Source organism: Bemisia tabaci, chromosome 1 (genome assembly GCF_918797505.1).
Source record: "Bemisia tabaci chromosome 1, PGI_BMITA_v3".
In the NCBI taxonomy this organism is placed as follows: domain Eukaryota; kingdom Metazoa; phylum Arthropoda; class Insecta; order Hemiptera; family Aleyrodidae; genus Bemisia; species Bemisia tabaci.
In genome coordinates, this window is record NC_092793.1 from 17,497,682 (window position 1) to 17,519,561 (window position 21,880).

Genomic DNA, 21,880 nt, shown 5'->3' on the forward strand with positions numbered 1-21,880 from the left:
TATGACGAGGCCTTTTCCCCCCTTGAAAACGTTGCTACAGCTTTGAAATTTTTTGAGTAACAGGGTATTACGGTTTCTTTTCAGGACATATATTACGTAGTACTTGAACGTCCCTGGTCATCTTGAATTTTATTCTGGGGAATCACTTGGAGACTTTAACGCTGGAGTAGGAAAGTAGTAATAAATATAACATTTAATAAAACATTTCATGTCATCACTTTTAAAGTGGTCTTTTCCCCTGAGACAGCCTATGGAAAAGAACTGTAAGGAACGGCTACGGATATGGTCATTGAGCTCATTTCCCTGGTTGTAGAGAAGAGACTCAGTGTGCGACGACGGAGCGCGGCGGCGGTGGTGTGACAGAATGTTTATTTATTTGTTTTGCCTGGATCAATGACTTGTGCGCGACGCTAAATCTCGAGGAAAACTCGGGAGGACGACAAAGGAGAGAGATAACGGATCTAGTCACCGGGACACTCATCAATCGGACGTTTTAATTGGGGGCGACTGCGACTGCGGCTCACTGCGGCTCGGCCAATGACGCGCCAGGCGGAGGCTTTGCATCCTTGCCGGGGCACCCGGGTGACCCCGGGCAGTTCACCAACATCCGAAACCTCGAGCGCAGCGAGCGCCGAGCCGATCAAATCCCCGCGTGGGCGGTCATCTTTGCCAAATAATTCCATTTTTAACCGAGTCCGTACAACTGCCGTGCTAAGGAAAAACGCCGTATGAGCCATCAGGCTTTGCCATATTTCCTTTGAGAAGACTTGGATTTACTGGGAAAATATTCAATATTTTTCCCCCCAAGTTTTCTGACCATTTTGTGCGCAATTTAATCTAAAATATTTGAAAATTTTGAGGTAGAATATGCACAACTCTCCTCAAAAATACATATTTTATCCGTAGAAATTCGGCATTTCTCGAATGTTCATGCGGCGTTCTTCCTTAGCACGGCAGCGCTTCTTTGCGAGGGGCAAAAAAATTACGCACTCACGAGGGGCGCCGACCTTGTACGGGTGCCAAAAATTCCTGCGTTTCTTTTATTGAATGAATTTTAGAGAGATCCTGAAGTTTGTTTGTTCTTCTTAATCTTCTTCTCTTCTCCTCCTAATTTTTTCTTCCCTCACTTTTCTTTTAACCCTCTGCAACCTCTCACTTTCTCCTTCTTTTATTTCTTTTCCTCCGTTTCTTCATACTTGTTTTTGTTTTTCTTTCCTTCTTTCCTCCGTCTTGCCGTCTTCTCCTCGTATTCTTAGTCTCATTCTGTTTTTATTTTCATTTTCCTCTCCTTCTCACTTTTTCTTCCTGCTTTCCTCCCTCTTATTTCTTCGTCTTCTTTTTACGTTTTTTTCTACCACCTGTTTCTTCCCTATTCTCCTTCTTGTACATTTTTTTCACTTTCTCCTTTTTTTCTTTATCTTTCCTTCTTTTTCTCATTATTTCCTTAATCGCCTTTTGTTCTGATTTTTCTTTTCCGCTCCTTCTTCTTCATTCCTTCATCTCTTCCTTTCCTTCATTTCTTCCCTCTTATTCTTCTTCTATACTTTCCTTCATCTTCTCAACCACAATATGTCTTTACCCTAAACCATAAACGTCATTTTTAAACCTTAAAAATGCACGTCATTGTTGAACGTCAAAAAAGCATGATGTTTTTGAAATTTCGTCGAACTTTCGAACGTCAAGTGAGAATTGAAGAGCATCGATTCATAAGGCACTACATTGTGGCTTATTCCAGAGATGGGATATTGGTTATATATGGGTATATATAATAAATTATTTCATAAATAAGGTACGTGTCTTTATATTTTTATTTGGTGCCTATTCGGCAAGTATAGTGTTCATTTTAAATTAACAAACGACCAAATCTGAAGTTGGTCTTGTATCTCCATGGAATCTGCATTGTTTTTGAATGGGTGGTCATGTCCTTGTCGCAAGTCATGTTTCTCTCCAGGATCAGATATTTTATCCAATGAATTGTTTCGAATTATTATGGTCCGACAACCCAGTTACCTGTTGAATTTATTATTCTCGAGAATCAGTATCCCACGTTGGATGAATCATCTAACCAAGCGGAGCGCGGTCATTTCCTGTTGCGAATAACTGCACACGCAAAGATTTGAAGGAGGAAAGGAAAATTAATCGAGGTAACATTGGCGGAATTCCGACGCTCCTCTTATGAATCTGTTGCACACTTCAGCCAGAGTAAAAAACACGAGTTATTACTCGATCAATGAGATTACCGAAAAAATCACTAGAGAAGTGCATTTCGAAAGTCTCATTTGACTCCTCTTCTTACGATCTACTTAAAAATATGGCGCATTTTTTAACTTCCCAGTCTTCAAAAAGTATACTAAAAACTAGATACATACCTAGATTATATTTACTGTTTCTGTTGATCTTTTGTTATAGAGAATCAATTTCACGAACAAATTTCCTTCTTTTCTACTCAGCGTTAAAGTCGCCAAGCTAACAATTAATCCTCATAATTGGCCACGATGGTCAAGGCAGCTATCATTTTTCTCCACTATTTCTGTAGAATTTTCAACATAAAGGATCGATTTTGTCGGCAAACTAATTAAACCTACTTTTCTACTCCTGCGTTAAAGTCTCCAAGTCAACGAATTCTCTTATAATTGACCTCGATGATCGGGGGTCGCTTACGCATAACGTAGGCTACTTAAGGTGCGGAAGAAGGGTTCTGAGAGCCTGTCAGTGTCTTGCAAGGGAGGCACAGATGGTTGCAATTTCAGTCATGCGTTAGGCCTCCCACTTTGAAAAAAAAAAAGAAATTTCAAATTAAAATAATTTGTCCACAATTTTGCGACTGTCTTCGTTCTTAACTGGAAAATTGGGGGGTAGGGAGGCGATTAAGGATCCATCTTGGGCAATTCAAAATGGGAGGTAAGGGGTTGATTCACGGGTGCCTAACAAAGGGAAGGGCAAGTTCAAAAAGTCGCCGAGAAATAAAACTTGATCAACTCCTACACAAGAGAACTTTTCCTCGAAAAAACTATCTGTGGTGAAATATAGTGGTAAAACTTTATAGCACCAGTGATGATCATTTGACAATCAGTTTCATCATTTTATGAAACGCCTAGTTTTTAATTTTTTTAAACTGAAAATTATAATAGGATTCTTCCATGTAGTCAGTTTTAAATTCGCAGTACCTACCAAAGTTGACATGAATACATAGCCATCCAAAGAGACTTTTTTGTAGTGGTCATCAGAATTAATTGCAATTTTGGCACACGCGTGTATGTAAAACATTCAGAGTATGTTGCTCATTTAATCATTTGATCCGGCGCAATTGCTCTGAGCTTCTTTTCTGCGTCCATAGCAATTAACTCGTTGTTTTCCTCACGAATAAGCGCAACTATATTTCAATGTTGCCTTTCCTTACAAAATTTCATTTACACCAGGACATCCTCGCATATTTTTGGCTAAAAATTTCACTGACTTTTCCTCTAATCTCATGCAGAACTCAGGGAATGTTTAAACCAAAGTTGCACGCAGGCACACTCTCGTAAAAAATTGAATCGTTTGAGTCAATTTGGCAACACTGAAAAGGAGTTACGTTCCTTTGGCGGGAAACGACAAAGTGTCTACAAGATGGGGAAAAAAAAGTATAAATAAGAGATTTGCAACACTAAGGAGGCAAGTTGCAGTTTAAGTCCGTGCAAAAACCTGATCCTCACTTCTCCCCAATCGGTAAAGAGGCCAAATTTCGTCGCTCCTCAGACGTAAGGGCGTATCTCAATTCCTACGTGAGCCCTGTTTTGCATATAGATCCATGCCTTCTGGGGCTCATGCGATAATCGAGATACGCCCTTGCATCAGTGGAGCGACGATTTGTGCGACCAGCCGGGCACTCAAAGCCGCCGAAAAGCACTCGGACCGCGAGTGGATCATTGATGCAAGGCATGGGAATTTGGATACTTTGGACCAGACCAGAGATGGACGGTATTTCTCGAAAGATAACCAAGTGACATCAGATGTTGCTAAATTTCATTAGGCAATATTTTTTTTTATTTTTTATTTGGGTATTTTAAAAGGGAACGGGTGAGACCAGACCAGAGATCGACGGTATTTCTGGACAGATAGCCAGGTGGCATTAGATGTTGCTGAATTTTATTAGGCAATTTTTTTTTGTTTATTTAGGTATTTTAAAAGGGAACGGTTGCACTGATTCTTTCGAAAATGTCAAGATCTATGCTCCATGCTACAGAAGAAATTACCTGACATTTTTATCAGAATTGGGAAAATTGTTGTCTCTTAAAATAAATAAACTGTCCTATGAAATTTGGCAACCGTTGATATCTTTTGGTTCCCTTCCGATAAACGCCAGATGCTCCTCTGTTGAAACATGTCCCAGAAATCCTTGCCGCATCGTTTTTGCATCTCAAAACAAAAGAGTTGCCAATTTGGTAGTTAAAAAGGGTAGGCCTGTAATCCGAGTGAAATTGTGAGCATACTCCTTTGAGTTTTAGTGGCATGTTTCATGCCTAATTTCTTATAGCCTTTATATACGCTCGTTTACCAAGTGAAAATTGAAACTCTTATCTGTTGATGTAAAGGATCAGTAGGAAGCGGATTTCCTTCAAATATGTTGATGTCCAGCACAAACCAAATTGATTGATGTAACTCCCATCAACTCAATTGCGTATGCAATTAGACATAGGCATTTTTGTCCTTACCTGCAAAAAAATAAGAATATATGCGTCAGTGATAGAGACAACATTTAACAAGGAAGAACAATAATTAAGTATCATTAGAGGGTAACTCACCATTTGCTAAATATTTATTATCTGGCATTGAATTACTTTCCGTTATAAAATCGAGGATATACTCTTTAAGTTTTATAGAAAGACGTTCTTGAGTTCCTTTCGATGGAAACTGAATAAGAGAGCATGTTGCTGCTGAAATTTTTCTGTTCATCCTCCTGATATTTTCGTCAATATTACAAAACACAATGGTCTCATAAAATTAGAGCCCTAGCTCCAGTTCCAATCCTGCATAATTATGAATCTTACATGTATCTTACATGTTATCTTAAATGTTTTTGCAAATAAAGAGCATTATAAGCATAATACCACGTACTAACGTTTAAAAGCTGGATATTCATTTTTTGAGAGAAAGTTCTAATACGATGACCTAAAGTGGAAAATTTCAGGAAAGTGTTATTTTTGAACCATAGGAATCGTATTAAAATTGCTCATTAGGAACACAAAAAAGAGACATGTTTCGCCATAAAGAGGCTACGACACCTTCGCATCTCGATTACACTGCGCAAGTAAATATAGGTCTGAACCAAAGATTAACATAATCATGTTCACTCTAAATGGAATCGACCTTGCACAACAAGTCACTTCTTCCAATAATGGTAATGAGTTCATGACTGCCAATCGCAACGATAAGATGATATCAATACAGATTGATTACATTACTGAATGATGAAAATTTAAGGAATGTGCGTAAAAATATTGATACGAAATATGTCTTTGACATATTATTTTTAGACTGAAGAAGGAGGGAGCCATTGCCCATTAGTATGAGATTTAGTTGTGAGGAAAAAACGTTCCTTTGAGAAATGCTCAATTTTTTGTGTACGTTACATTGGTCCAAAGGATAGTCCTAGACAGTCTTCAAATCGACGTTCTTATATGCATTTCTAAATATGAACATAAAAAACTCGCTGAGCATTGCTGAAGCTGAAAATGTGTGTGTCAGCGGAAGTAGGAACACGTTCAATAAGTTGCATTATTCAGCTTTGACGGATTCAGTGTAACCCGGGTTAGAAACCAGGTTTAGAAAATTCCTGATATTTCCCTAATTTCTCTGTTACATTTTGGTAAAATTCTCTGACAATTGAGGATATGCTAGATGTTTAAAAAGACATGCTTTGAAATGGTTTTTAGGCAAAATTTGTCTTTCGAAACTTCAAACTCATTAATTTAGAAAGAAATTAAAGGTGACTTGCGATTTTTCCCTGACATTTTCGTCATTTTCCCTGAAATTTCCAGGTTTTCTCTGACTTTTTGAAATTCATTGGAATTTCCCGGTTTGCCTGATATTCCCTGACTGTGGCAAAACAGGTTTGCACAAAACAGGGAAAAAATAAAAGAAAAGAAAGAAAGAAAGAAAAGCCTCCACAGTTTTTAGGGCTTTCCAAAATTTGGTCACTTCAGCGCGATCGAAAACAATTTGCACCCCTGTAGCAAGAGTAATCGCATGTTTTCAGACAAAATGATCCAATGGATGAATTTGTGAAATTAAATTTGGAAGTTCATCGATAAAAACATTAGATAGCAGAGGGTCCGAGGTGAACCTTGGAGAGCAAGGCTGGAACCAGAATTCCATTTAATTTGTTGTTCGGAAATAGTGCTTGTAAGAATTGCAAACATTTACTTATTAGAAACGTGGTTAATAGAATCGGCCGCATAATGGAATCATTTCTCGCGGAACGGACCGGCAACATCCAATTCCATACGAAATCCGCCGCGTATTGTGTTCGCCGGCCGCATATTGTGATCGGGAATCCGGAGCCTTATCAGCACTTACCTGGTGTGAGAGCTTATTTTTGTTGACAGACACACCTAATCAGTGCCTTCCGCGCGGTTATTAGACTCGCATCGCGTCCGTACAGTTCAGTGTTTCCCCATTTTAAAGTTTTATTGCCGTTTTTAAAGTTTTATTTTTTGACTGAAGCTATGGAGGCGGACTCAAGGAAACGTCGAAGAGACTTAACCACGGCAGAAAAGAAACAAATTCTACAGGATTACGACAAACTTTTGAATAAAAATCAGCGGGATGCTGCGCAGAAGTTACAAATACCGCAGTCTACTTTGTGTAAACTCGTAAAGAATCGGTATGAAATCGAGAAGAAGCCGGTGGAAAAAAATGAAGGAAGTGCGCGTAAACGTGTGCGGCACGGTAAAAATGTGCAAGTTGAACAAGCATTAAAAGAGTGGTTTGTGCAAGTGCGCGAGAAAGATGCTCGTGTAAACGGTCCTATCATGCGCCAAAAAGCCGAGTCTTTAGCTAAAAGACTGGGAATTGAAGGTTTTGTCGCAACGGATGGTTGGTTTAATCGTTGGTTGAAGAGAGAAGGCATTGAGTTTAAAAAACCGCACGGGGAGGCACGTGACGCAGACTCTACTGCAGCGGGAAATTTTTTGACTGAGGAGTGGCCCAGAATATTGTCTGAGTACGCACCAAGTGATGTTTATAATGCAGATGAAACTGCGCTCTATTTCAGAGCTTTACCGGAGCATACGTACGTGTTAAAAAATGAAACAGCAAAAGGAAGCAAATCATGCAAAGACAGAATAACGATTCTTTGTTGCGTTAGCATGACCGGTGAAAAGAAGCGTCTGCTAGTGATCGGTAAAAGCAAAATGCCACGTTGTTTAAAAAACGTCAAGAAATTGCCAGCTGATTACACCTCCTCTGCTAAGGCTTGGATGACTAAAGATCTGTTTAGTAAGTGGTTAACTGATTGGGATGAATCCTTAGACCGAAACATACTCCTGCTTATCGATAACTGCACAGCACACAATGTTGGAGCCCTTCCTCTGAAACACATAAAAGTTCAATTTTTACCCGCGAACACCACATCCCTGATACAGCCTTGCGATCAGGGAATTATCAAAGCTTTCAAGTCTTACTATAGACACGAAATGCGCGAAAGAATAATAGACGAATTAGACGGAGATCTTGCGGAGTTTTCATCTGCTGCAATAGCAAAAAAAACCGATCTTCTAGATTCTATTCACCAAATCAGGGAGGCTTGGGATAAAACAAGCGAAAAAACAATTCGTAACTGCTTTAGAAAGGCTGGCTTCTGCAAAACGCCCATTGAAATAGACGCCCCTTCTGTGCCCACAACTGACGACTTTGAAGAACTTTTTGCTCTCGAAGAAACCGAGAAAATTTGTTCAGTGCCTACTGAGGAAGATATATGCGTCCAAATTCTCCAAAAACATGAGGAGGAGGAGCAGATCTCAGACACCGATGAAAAAGAGCCTCCACTACCACCACCATCTAACAGAGAAATGCGCAATGCTTTGGCCACTTTAAGACGCGGCGTTCAATCGTTGGCTGAAAACTTCGAAGTTCAGTATCAGTATGAATCATTCGTGAATGCTTTGTTACGAGACAATACAAAACAAGCTACTATTGACTCTTTCTTTAAATGATTGTTTTAAAACATTGAGTTTTTATCTTTTTACTATGTACTTTTTAATTTTTACGGCTTTTAAAAAAATTATTACGGCTTTTAAATTTAGTGCGTGAGTGTGCGGGTGTTCTTAAGAGAAAACGAAGGCGTGCTGAACAAGGGACGGTCAACAGTCGGGACAAAATCATCGTGAGTAACTTCACTTTTTTTTTTTCGCTTTTTATAATCAGCCGTTTAATGTGATCAAAGTGGCCCGGCCCAAGTTGACCACAATAAGCGGCGCCCATTCTTAAAATATTTGTCAGACACTTTGAGTGAATGTCATTCCATCCTGCATCAAAAGCTCAAACTAATGAAGTAAGAATGAAGAAAAATAATAATTTCAAAAACCCCAGTGTGTCATACAAGGTTCCCGCAGTAATTACATTCGTCAGCAAGGAGGTGGCATGCATTCTTTGAAGGATGTTGTTCCGTAATTAGCGTCCCATAACTAAACGTTAGAGAAAATTCAGATCGGAATGGCGACATGTCATTGCGGCAACCATGCAGGCAGCATGATTACATTGTTGAGGGAATTAAGGCGCATTCCTTGAAATAAAAAAGCAATGATATGGTCCAAGTGAAAAACTGAGAGTGACGATTGGAAGATGAAGAAAGGAGCGGGGAGCACGAAGAATTTCGACAGCGACGTTGCTCTTCGCGGAGTTAAAAATTGAACTTCCGACCACAGTCGCTCGCCACCTACAAATCTGCGGGTTATATTCAAAGATATCCTTGTAAAAATCACAAACTCACGGGAAGACAAATTTTCACCAAACTGACGAGAGTAACTGCAGAAACACATTTCACTCGGCTTTCATCCCTAAAAATTTGAGAGGCTAGAGCATGGATGTGCGGTTCCAGCAACTGCGGTAAACCGGCCTTCGCTCGGTTTACAGAGCTGCCAGAGGAAACCTAATTTGCGAAAACCCGCCCAGCGATACTCACCCCAACATACATCAGTCATCAACGGGGAAATTCATTTGATTTTTCGCTCAAAAAGTTGCTCATCGATTGGATTTTACTTTGCATGTTATATTACTGTATTCTACCTCTAGTACTGTTATTCTACCTCTCCTTCTCTATTGCTAATGATTAATATATATATTGTTCTACCTCTCCTTCTCCATTACTAACATTAGTAAATATTTAAATCTAAATTATATATTTAATAATTAATTATATAAATTATTTCTATACATTTTTATATATATTTACTGTATAATCACTGTCCTCCTATTGTGGGGATTGACTATATAAAAATTCTGGCTCATTTGTGTGCGTAGGAAAACTAGTGGTACATACGTTGTTCTTTAACTGAACCGGAAATAGTACTTGCTTGCAGAATGTAGTCTAATTCTGCTGTGCTGCATGGGAAAAAAAAGCCGCATGAACATTCGAGAGTTGCCAAATTTTCCCGGACGAAACATGTATTTTTGAGGAAAGTTCTTCATATTTTCTCTTGAAATTTTTAAATATTTCAGATCGAAATGCGAACACAATTATTTGAAAAATTTGAGAAAAAAGTTGTAATTTTACCCGGTAAATTCGGTTTTTATTGAAGGAGATCTGGCTACATCGCAGGGCTCCTACGGCGTTATTTCCTTGGCACGGCATAATTATCATTAGGCTAAAGTGGCGTTTAGCTCCGAACTTAACTTTTGCCTCATCCGATTACATTGATTAGACTGTTGGTGCAGGGTCTCTAAAATACATTTGGTCCGGTTGGAAGCATTGGCGAGGTGTGAATGATCGATTATCGATATTTCCCTGTTTTTGAAGCCATGGTAAAGAATCGATTATTAAGTTGTTCGTTGCGAACACCCTTCTTATCGATCGTTTTCCATAGGTCTAAATGGCAGATCAATCGATAGATCGCAAATCACGCCACGCCACTGGTTGGAAGGCACTTCGTGAAAGAGGAATTAAGCGAGAGGACGCACTCATCCGCAAAACTAAATCTGCATTTTACAGACGGCCCAGACGGCCCGGAAACCAATTTGCATTCATCCGCCGCCGACCGGGCGAGCGAGCGGCGGGGGAGGAGGGCGGGGTCGGATGCGAGATTTTTCGGGGAAAATCAAGAGACACAAGCGGGATGCGACGCTAATCGCGACGAGAGGAATTGAATAATGTAGTCGCGACTCGCGAGTTGCGAATCGCCGCAGCGAGTTGCGGCCGCGAGCGCCAACGGCCGACGACCGCGGAGCGCGGACGCAGACCCATGCGATGCATCGCGGCGAAGCCCCGTTGCCGCAATTCACCGAAAACCAGCATCGATGCATCCGCAGACACCGAACTCAGTCAAGTCCTGAAGGCCTAAATACACACGGCGATTAATCGCCGCGATTGAAAGACGAAAGCCAATGGAGAGCCTGGATTTCGATACATCGACGTCAATAGATCGAAACCCAGGCTCTCCATTCGTTTACGTCTTTCAATCGCAGCGATTAACCGCCGTGTGTATTTAGGCCTTAGATGATTCGTCGCGGTACCTGGCGGGTCGAACTGACGCGCGATATATCGCATCGATTTTGTCAAAAAAGCTCTACAGCTTCAGAAGTTTCAGTCCAGGAGAAGACGAGAGCCCCTGCGCGTGAACCTAACGAAGTATTCTAAACCAAAAAATTGGCAAAATTCAGAGAAATAACACCAGAAACCTCTTTAGAGAAAACCTCCCTCTCGATATAGTTATCGATTTCTGTATCGAATGCGAGCTTTTTTCCCAAACAGGATTCTAGTTTCATTGCTGGAGATTTTGCTGATTTTATTGTTTAGAATGATTCTTTAGACTCATGCGCAGGATAGTCCTTTTTTTTGCTAAAAATCCTAAATCTACTAATTTTTTGACACAGACGATGCGATATGTCGCATGCAAGTTCGACCACGTCAGAAACCTTGACGAATCGCCATCAAGAACTGTCACATTGAAGTAAAATACTGTATACAGGGTGGGCCATACCTAATGCACCAGGCCTTTTCCTCGGTTATTTTAGGCCGGACAAAGGCTAGGAACCCCTAGGAATTCGAATGCCATGGTCTTTGAGCCCATTAGGCCTCTCTCGGGACGATAAAGGGGGGAGGGCGGGCTCTTTTCCAAAGTCACGGTGTACACCAACAGTTTGGAATTATTTCATCGGAATCGGAAAGAATGGAAAATTTTGAGAAAAACCGCTAAGAAATCCAAAATCGGCCCATCACTGTCCGCGATACTGATCCCTAAAAGTGCAGCCACTCCTTCAAAATATGCAAGTTCGCTGAATTGACGTAGAGGCTCGGAAAACAGCTGTTCTCATAGGCTGATCGACCGCAAGGGATCTGCATTTGAGGCTCCCTCCGTCCCCAGAGGCTCCTCTGATGGGGTACAGGAGAGACCCCACACTGGTTAAATTTGTAAGTTCATAGTTGGTCCAGTTGAAAGAAAGAGAATATTGTTTTAATTTACCGCATGTTTGTAAACCATTCCTTTCAGCGCTGTTTCCGGTGAGATTCGTAACGCACCGAACGGTGACCGATTCGAGTCTTTATTGCCTGAGCAGTCAACACCGATACCGAGCAAGACCAAGAATCGCGAAGGGGGGAGGGGCAGGGGGATGGAAGCTGTGGGGGCGGGGGGCGGGGGTGCGGAATCCACCATTCCACAGCCACCACTCACCAGACGAATGCTCATGGGCGAGAAAACGAGTTTTGATGAAATTTGCGCGACTGATTTAAACGTTGCCCGACGACAATTATTCTTCATTCACATGAGGCCGGCCGCAGTCGGGCAGCGCTTCTTCACTGTAATTATGTGACAAACTAAATTTACCATTGGCCTGACCTTTTTACTTCCAGACCTGCCGCTTCCTCTCCCCCCTCCCCCTTCCCCCCGTCCGTCTCCGTGTCTCGGTCTCCGTTTGCTCAGCTTTTCTCCTTTCATCCGGAGAGGAATTTGTATAACTGTTGAGATTTGAAAGAAGGGAGTAGAGGCGTTATCGACTGATTGGACGAGGCAATATCTAAGCGAGCCAATACGTAGAGCACGGGGCGTCGCGCCATTATCATGAGAGGCAGAATTCACCATCTCAAATTGAGCTTGAGCTTGACCCCGTTTCATCAGTTAATTTTGCTCAACTAAAGTTGCGGGCCAAACTTCCCACTTTGATCTCTGACAGTTTTGAACTGTCTGCGTAAATGAGCTGTAAGAGAGGATTAGTCTATACCATTAAAATATATCTTTCTAGGCTCAAAAAGGCAGCCTATCTTTCAACACAAAAACACCAGAGAATCTTTGGACTCCAATATCAATCCAAGATGGCCAACAGTGTCAATACGTGAGCGGTGATCGTCCTTACGCAAAAATGAGTAAAATGCAAAAACTAAATCAAACGCGTGCACTGCTAACTGAGGGTCGCAACAATATTGTAATAAAAAATCATTCTGGCTTGAGTTAATAGGTTGACTGCCCGTTTTGGGCCCTAAAAGCTCGCCATGATCTATTCTGCCGTACTAAGGAAGAACGCCGTATGAACATTCGAGAGTTGCCAAATTTCCTTCGATAAAATGTTTATTTTTGAGGAAAGTGGTGGATACTTTTCCTTGAAATTCTCAGAAACTTCAGATGAAATTGGAAACAAAATTGTCTACACAATTGGAGGGGAAATATTCATAAGTTTACTGGGAAATTCGTGTTTTATCAAAGGAAATTTGGCAACGCTTGAAGGCTCTTACGGCGTTTTTCCTTAGCACGGCAGTATTGACCTCCGATACAGCCGACATGTCCGTACTCTCTCCATACAGGTATCGGTACTCTATATCATATCGTTCTTAAAGATGCTGAAGAACCACTTCAATTTAAGAGCACCTTTTTCATGCTGTCTTCGAGAATTGTCACCTTTCTACCGTCATAACGGAAGAACGTAGACATTTTTCTCGCTCTTCTGAAAAATCAAGTTTCCCGGGCTACGCGTTCTTGAAGGGAGTTTCACTATGGATAAGCAATGCAACGATGGGATGGGTCGGCGGTGAGAAGGAAGTCGGAGACGTGACACGAAACTGCCCATGAATTCGAATTTGATTAAGAGTTGCATTCGTAATTGAAGCTGCGAGAAATGACTTTGTAATGCACTAGAAACAAATTCGCGTCGCCGGCTCAGTTCCCGCGCCGCGCCGCGCTGCAACCGTGCGTGCCATAAGTCATCAAACTAGAGTCCTCGGCATAAGATAAACGCCAGGAGGCCTCATTCCACAATCCCATGCCGTTGCCGCCTGTTCCTGTTGCCGCATCGTCGGCTGTGCCTGATCCTTGCGCTCTTACTAACTTCGGTTCGCGAGAGAATTTGCTGTTGCATTTTCTATTAAACTACACTAAGAAAGAAAATTATGGTTTGAGCAACATTGATACGAGCATGGCAATCGCCAACGGACACTGTGGTCGCGAAGAACCGATCGCTAATCGCACTTACCAAAAGTATGGTAAATACTACCAGATGTCTGATGAATTTTATCCAACGTGATCACTGTGTCAAAAATCAAGTAAACTACGCCGGTTTTTATTCGGCGCATCATGCTGTGGGAAGAATCGGTGACTTCAACGAAGGAGTAGAAAAGTCAAACAGTGAAAGCTGAGATGGATCTTCAGCAACAGCGGTCACCGAAACCAATGACTTAGCATTCAATGTTTAACTTTCCTACTCCTTCGTTAAAGTCACCGATTCCTCCAGCACCATGATTCGCAGGATAAAAACCTGCGGACTGTATTGCGGGTGTTCCTCAAACACACGCATCTTCAAGGTATTCTGTGCTATTAAATGCGGATAATTCATGCGGTTCTTGACCAAATCTTTTGGATGAATGCGAATAAGAATGATTTGAAAAGTTTTCTGCGGACTATTTGAGGATCTTCCGGTTCTCGTTTTGTGCATTTTTAAAAATTTCAAACGGCAACACTGGTTCAGTGAGTTTTGCGGATAATTATACACCAACTGGACTATATTTGGAACTGCGGACTGTGCTGCGGTTCTTTTTAAAAGGCGGACTGGTGGGAAATTTGCAAGACAATCCTTTATTGCTGCATCTGAGAGGGCTTATTGAACTGCGTCCGCCGTAATTTTTCATAATTTTTTCCTGATATGGGAAATTGTAGACGAATAGATATAAATATGAGGAAATCTGCCGCCTTTGTGACGTTATAAGGCCAAATTACCCATTTAAATGCAAGTATTTCAGCAGGTTGGGCCATCTTGTCATATCTCTTAAAATAATTGTTAATTTTAGAAACCAGGGATATTCTCGTTCTCACTTCACTCAGTGCTTTCTTCTTGGACATGAAATCCGTACGATTTCAGACACCTGCAAATTCCCCATTGCAGATGCTTCAGAGGAACACTGATCTTCAGTGTATATTGTGGTGTTGAATGGGAACAATAGGGAAAAATTTTGCAGGTTGTCGATGATATGAGCATAATCTGCGAACTATCTACCTGCGGATTTTTCGATGCTCTTTTCGTACATCTTTCAGTAATTTCTAACGGCAGCACTGTCCTCGACCGCGGCGACTGCGCAGCAGATCGGGGGAGAGGAAGGGGGGTGTCCTATGAGTAGCCCCGCTAGCCGGAGCCACACCGGAGGAGTGAATGAATCCACAAGTTGATCTCATGACTCATCATCGAGTCCACAAGGGCCGCGATCTGCCGACGCCGACGCCTCGCCCGACGCGACGCGCGACGCGACGGCCAACCTCAACCCAACACTCATCGAATCAACGGCCGACGACTCAACAACACTCAACACACGCCGCGCGCCGTGCCGCGCCCCGTCGATCCCACCCGCAGCCACGACCGCCGCGGACTCACTCCGAAACGTGACCTCAATCGTAAATTAGTAATCCGACGACCTCTCCGGCCCAACCAAACTCCGCAGACAGATGGGCCAATTACCCTTTCTTTGTTTCATTCTATTTGTTATTTTCGAGCATCTTCTATCTATGTAAAGCTGCCGTGCTGGCTCACTCTACCCCCCTCCCCCCCCCCCCTTGAGAAAAAATTGGTCGAAGAGATTTCCTTCAAACTTGGTACACGCTTCGCTGTTGTTGTGAGGAGTCGATCAAAATTAATCCGATTCGAACACGTTATCCAGGACGCCCGCAGGGGCGAAAAGTTGTCACCCCTATGGTAATCCATTGGTTCAGACGTTTTTTACGCGCACCTCACCGAGGGGGTTGTATTATGTCGCGTGACGTCACAGAAGAGCCACCGTGTGTCCTGTGTCGTGTGGCTCGATCGCGTTCGATCTTCCAACTGAGTACCTCCCTCGCGAACTTTTCCATCCCTTTACTCTTATCACGTACACAGTGTTATTGTTAGCCTGCCTGCACATAAGTATCTCCTCCAAATTTTCTTTCATTTTCAATGTGTTTTTTATGTTTATGTTCCATCATATAGGTCATAACGCCTCTCTGATGGGTCGAGAAATTTTCCTGAGTGAGGGGGTGGGGAGGATGGCTGGTAAAACTAGCTGGCAAAAAATCAATACTTTTACAACACTTTTTCAGTACCCTCCCAAATAATTCAGGACCTCCTAGATAGAAAAATTTTATACTTTTTCAATACCTCTACGTGGTCTACGCGGCGAAATTTTCAAAAGTTTCTAGGTTCACGCGCGAATGGTGACAAAAATGTCGCAGCCACGAAATTCGAAATTCATTGGTGGCCTGAAGCTGCACTGATCGCGAGACTTCGATTTAGCGAGCAAATATAGCACTAAGAATCAACACGGAAGGGATTGCTCTCTTTCTAGGCTTTTCAAAGAAACACGCGTATAATATGAAGCGGAAAAGTCCGAACCTTCTTGTGGAATTTCCGTACCGCCTCGTAAAAATCATATTTCTCCGATTTCTGGACTAGTAGACACCCCGGGGGCGGATAATGTGGAGCGAGGAGCCTCCAGAAGGTCATAATCGACAACAACGTGCGAGAACCTATTTCAAAGTCGGCGATGCTTATCGCAATTTACACAAATCAAAAAGGTGCACGGTTTTACAGTTAATTTAAATGCAAGCGGGGCTCGCGGTGTTTATAGTGATTATGGTGTGCTCGTGGTGCTTATGGAGCCTCGGCCTCTCCCGAGGGGCAATAGGGGGGGGGGGGGGGGGGGGCAGGAATCCCGAAGTCCCGGAGGAAGCGAGTCGGGGGAAGAAAAAAAAAAGATGTTTCCACAAAAATGAAAACAAGGTAGCGGGCCGAGCGAGACGGGGCAGGATCCGGAGCCGAGTTTCCCCGAGTTCCGCGTGGTGAGGAGGGGCGGGGGCGGGAGGGGGGGAAAGGGGGGAGGGCACCTTTGCACCGGGCAGCATCCACGAGAGCGTTTCAGCAGCGCGCGGTGTACGAGTACGTATGCCCGGGATAAAGATAAATAACTGCAGTTGAGCGTACATGCAATAGACATTCCGGGCATGCAACTTCAGTCAGGTCAGTATCGCCATCAGCATCCAATCATCCTCCACGCCCTCGGCTTCCCCCCACCGGTATCTGTTCCATTTGGCTTCCACTCTCCTAATTTCCTCACTACCTCGTACCTCCCCCCCCCCTCCGCCCCCTCTCCATCCCCCGACGAACTCCCGGCTCACTTCCTCGATTTTGAGATCAGCTGTCCTCCCCTGGCTCTTGTTTATTTCCTCTTTTTTGACACCCCCGTTTCCTCCGAGCGGACCGAGGCAATGCGGAAGAAACCGGGGACCTCGACTGAAGCACCCGTCAACATTCCAACGGGAGAGGCATTTAATGAAAAATTCCACGAGTTTCTGTCTTCGCTGGCAAAGAGGCCAGAGACATAATATATTTGAGAGGCTCCGCACTGACAGTCTAAGCAATGCAATCGGATGCGGCTAACGTTAATTTCGGAGGTCAACGCGAGTTTTCACCCGAGGATAATTAATAGACAAATGCTTTTGTACGCAGGTAGTTTTTAACGCAATTGATCTACATCAGTTGAAAATGTTAAGAGAAAATATTCGTACATCTCCTCAAAAAAAAGTGTTTTATGGGTGGGAATTTGGCAATGTCGTTATACGGCATTTTTTTCTGAGTACACCAGTTTAGTATGATAATTATCACCTCTAGTTTTGTTTTTTTCCATGCATCGAGTATCTGCATGAATGAGAGGAGTATTGCCACCTCAATTCAACTTATTTAAAAATGAGGTTTTATTTGCGTAGGTATGTCACCGGGAACTTCACTCCAATCACACTGTTAGGCATATTCACTTAGTTTATACCAATTTTGTGGATTACATTTTATAAATTTTCTCTTAACTTGAACCTCTACAACGACAAGGTAATGTCAGGTGACGCTCGTGATAAACATCAAAGGTTGGTAACAACCCCTTCTCACGCGCTAACCCGCTCCTATCTACAGGGTGATCCACGAGTCCCGCACCACCTCTATAGCCCATAGGTAGGTTCCTTGTCCTTTTTCAGGGTAGATACTCCCTTCATAATTACTAGGATTCCGAAAAGTCGTTTCCTTTGACCTTTAGACACCCACAAAATTTCAAGTCTCTTTCTCAATTTGTTCAAAAGTTACAGAGGCAATACGTGGTGCTGGGTGCAGAAATTTTGGATCACGCTGTATGTTCGGCGCAAATTCTTCTTTTACTATCCTACGGGCTGCTATGATTCAGTGGCCGTTTACTCTTGAAACACACTCTACGTGTTGGTACGCTAGAAAAGTACAGGAAGACGCTTTTGGTACACGGAACGAAAGACCTCGGTTCGAGAGACTTCAACGCAAGGATAAGAAAGTAGCAAACAGACGGATGAGCGGCCGACGTCCAGTGACGTTAGTTTCGCCGGTAATTCATAAACGCTTGAATACGAAAAACAACGCAGTTCCATTGCGGGTGCACTAACTCGTGAAAGACGCGAAGAATTTCCTCCCCCAACCCCTCTAGGTTGTCTAATTGTTCGAAAAAACAGCACTTTTCTCCTTAGAGATGGTATGGGCAAAAGGCTACGTGCTGGCGCATCGCGGTTTTGGCTGGAAATTTTTCTGTTGTGCTAAGAAAAAACGCCTTATCAACATTCAAATGTTGTCAAATGTCCAAGATAAGAATTATTTTTGGGAGATTTTGTGATTATCAATGGTAGACTGCGATGCGCCCGGTCGTATTGCGCGAATTCATCAGAAGACCACATCGCCATGCGCAGCATGCGCTCGTACTTCAGCTTTTGCCTGTTACATTGATAAATTTAAAATATGCGCGATCTAGCAACAATGCCCCCCCTTTTCATATTTTCTTCAACGCTCCCTCGATTAACTCTTTTTTCTCGCCGATCCTTGCAGACACAGTACTTAGAATTATTTCCTTTCGACCGTGATGAGGTTTTAATTACACCGGTAATCAACTCTGATAAATATAAATTACTCGTGAGAGACCAAAAGCGACTTTACACAGTAACCGACTCGTATTTGAAATTGCTGACGAATGTGCAAACATAGTTGTCTTCTGTGGCTCTATTTGAGTCATTTCTTCTGAGGTTCAAAAGTTTGTGGTGGTTTTTACATAAAATATTCTGCATTTAGGAACCAACTCGATTATTTACAATATTTTGAAAATTATGAATTTTCTTTTCTTTTAAAGATACTGGTACCGGAAGAAAAGCTCACCCATTTTGATAGAAAAACAAAATCTATTTACTATTCTGGGAATTTTTGAATACTGAATACTATCGAAAGTTTAGTTCATCATTGAATAATCCCCTTGGTCAGCTATTGAATAAGCCTGAATTGATTGCAGATGAAATCAAATAGTATTTTGAAGACTTCGGTGAATAAGAAAGCCAACAGATTAGCTTGCTCTGAAAAGTTGGTTTTACTTCGAAGTTCGGTTTTCAAATGTTAACAGTGCAATTTGTCATTAGGTATTACGAAACTTATAATGTGGCTTTCTGAAATATATGATATAATTTCGTTAATTTGAGTATTTATAAATGCCTGGAAATTAAGAGTCTCTCACTTCCCTATTTTAGAAAGTGAGAATTCTTTTATAATTTGTTAGTTGACAGCTCTCCCAATTCGTTTCGGGATTTAAAATTCAAGTCTAAGTCCTCGAATTATCAAATTCCTAGCTGTCAGTTTTTAAGATTTTACATCGAGTACTATAATTTTGGAACAAGTTGACGAATTTTAATAAGTTGATACTCAATAATCAACACCCCCTCATGTCTTGCTTTTCTTAATACTATACGCACAACTGTGAGCATTCCCGATTGATCATCAGGACCCGTAAAAATTATGGAAACGCCAACATGTGGATGGATCTCGATTTGAAGCAAACATTCTGACATTGTGACGTACACGCCAGCCTTATTGTTCGCGTCATTGTGACTTGAATAGCGGCGAATTAACTAACATTAATGCTGTAACCGTGGCTCATGTCGCAAACCTACTTTGATACCTGATAACTCTGAGTAGGATTTTTCCACCTTAATTATTTTTAGATGGATTTGCCGATAAGTAGTTTAGTTAAGGTGATTAGGAGTAAAGTTGACAACATGGAAGGGTGTAGAAGGGTGCGCTGTGACGTAATACATGAGGGGGATGACTCGCATTGTTACTCGCACGATTAAAAGCATAATACGCCCCTTGTTTGGGGCAGATGTTACCATTTGTATAGGTATTTAAAGCAGAGATTGCACGTAGAATCATTTCAAATCGGCACTTCTCGTAATGTTTTTCATAACATAAACATTCCGTGCGGCAAGACGCGAGATGCAGAATTCTTATCACAACTCATTACATATTTATGGTGAAACTGCAAAAACGCGTTGGTAAATCGATTGCTGTGTTCCAAAATTTGCGCCTTTACAATTTTTTCAGAGGAGACTGGACCAAAATCATGGCTCCAAATTTTTACAGAATGTTCTTCATACTCAGAGGAAACTCACAAAGGTTCTCAAAAAATGACGTCGAATATCCCTATTTTAAAAATGTATAATAGGAAGTCTGCAACGCCGGAACTTTAATCGAAAGACCTAAGGCTCCTGATGTCACAGGAATTTTCCCGGAGTTTTTTGATCACCGGAAACCCCCAAAAAATCAACTTAAAAACGCCTCAGAATTTGGATTTTCAAAACGGTCGTTTCGGGTCCGCCATACTTGTGACGTGAAATGATATGACAGACCTGGTTTCTTCATCACTTACAATGTATTTTCCCGTAAGGAAATGGCAGCCGCTTTTCAAATGCAAATATCGAGTCAATCGCTAATTTTTTGATCAAAATTGAAAGCAGAAATGGATTCCTCGTACGTTTAAATGGTTAAAACCTTCATTTGATAAATAAGAACCGACGGGATAAACCCTATTTTTAAGGAAGACTGTAGTCAATGGGCGATTGTTTACATCTGCTTAGTGATAACAGACATGGACATTAGCTCAATATTTGGCCATTTTCATGAGTTTTTACTTGTTTGTCACTATTTGAAGGTAAGTTTATTTTGTAAATCAATTGTCTAGTGTCTTAGGATCATGTTAAAAGCTGTAAAGGTATACTTTGTTACTTATTAATTCAGAACACACTCCGGCAGTCCAACGCTCAAACCTGGATGTAGCGAGTCAGTTGTTATATCTTACTATTTCACCCTTTAATGCTTCACTGAAGACACCAAAATGATAGTATCAATCATTGATGATAAAAAAAACTTACCTTTGACAATACTGATGAGATGAGGAGACCGGTATGTTTTAGCTGGAGGCAAGGAAAGTAGACGTAGGATCCTTCTTCGATTACCAGACTTTATCGATAAATTTTTCTGTATAGTGTTACATTTAAAACACACAGGATTTTAAAATAACATAAGTTTATAAAACGTGGGAACGTTCTGAATGATATTGAGATGTTTGTTGAAGAGTTAAGAATGATTTACACGCATTGAGAGAACATCCAGGGTTTGAGCGTTGGACTGCCGGAGTGTGTTCTGAATAAATAAGTAACAAAGTATACCTTTACAGCTTTTAACATGATCCTAAGACACTAGACAATTGATTTACAAAATAAACTTACCTTCAAATAGTGACAAACAAGTAAAAACTCATGAAAATGACCAAATATTGAGCTAATGTCCATGTCTGTTATCACTAAGCAGATGTAAACAATCGCCCATTGACTACAGTCTTCCTTAAAAATAGGGTTTATCCCGTCGGTTCTTATTTATCTAATGAAGGTTTTAACCATTTAAACGTACGAGGAATCCATTTCTGCTTTCAATTTTGATCAAAAAATTAGCGATTGACTCGATATTTGCATTTGAAAAGCGGCTGCCATTTCCTTACGGGAAAATACATTGTAAGTGATGAAGAAACCAGGTCTGTCATATCATTTCACGTCACAAGTAGTCACAAGCATAGAATCCACCAATCACAAGTATGGCGGTTGAAAAGCGACCGTTTTGAATGGGTCGGTTCCAAAAACAGCTTTTTTTTGAGTTTGAGAGGTCATTTCAAGGTTTTTTAGTAGCGCCATCGTTCTTTTCGTGAAATTTGCCATAAGAATCAGGCATCAATTTGCAAATCCCCGCACCTTGCAACTCCGAGATACGCATTTCTGCAATTTCACCGTCAAAATATGATGGCAAAAAGTAAACTATAATTCATCATAAAATATTTTAACTTTCTCAAAGCTCTACTCAT

General features: G+C 41.6%; 2 protein-coding genes across 2 annotated transcripts in view; one reads left to right on the top strand and one right to left on the bottom strand.

The window, feature by feature from the left end:
• The window catches only part of lft (Limb expression 1 family member lowfat), a 137,299-nt gene that overhangs the window by 113,084 nt on the left and 2,335 nt on the right, over window positions 1-21,880 (bottom strand). The gene's annotated exons all lie outside the window — the stretch shown is intronic.
• LOC140224048 (tigger transposable element-derived protein 6-like) lies at window positions 6,410-8,456 on the top strand. The gene has a single exon (XM_072297094.1). The coding sequence runs from the start codon at window positions 6,708-6,710 to the stop codon at window positions 8,193-8,195; it is 1,488 nt and encodes a 495-aa protein (XP_072153195.1). The 5' UTR covers window positions 6,410-6,707; the 3' UTR covers window positions 8,196-8,456.

What these genes read in the sequence shown, in the direction of transcription:
- LOC140224048 (XM_072297094.1), top strand. Translation starts at nt 6,708, where the DNA reads ATGGAGGCGGACTCAAGGAAACGTCGAAGAGACTTAACCACGGCAGAA.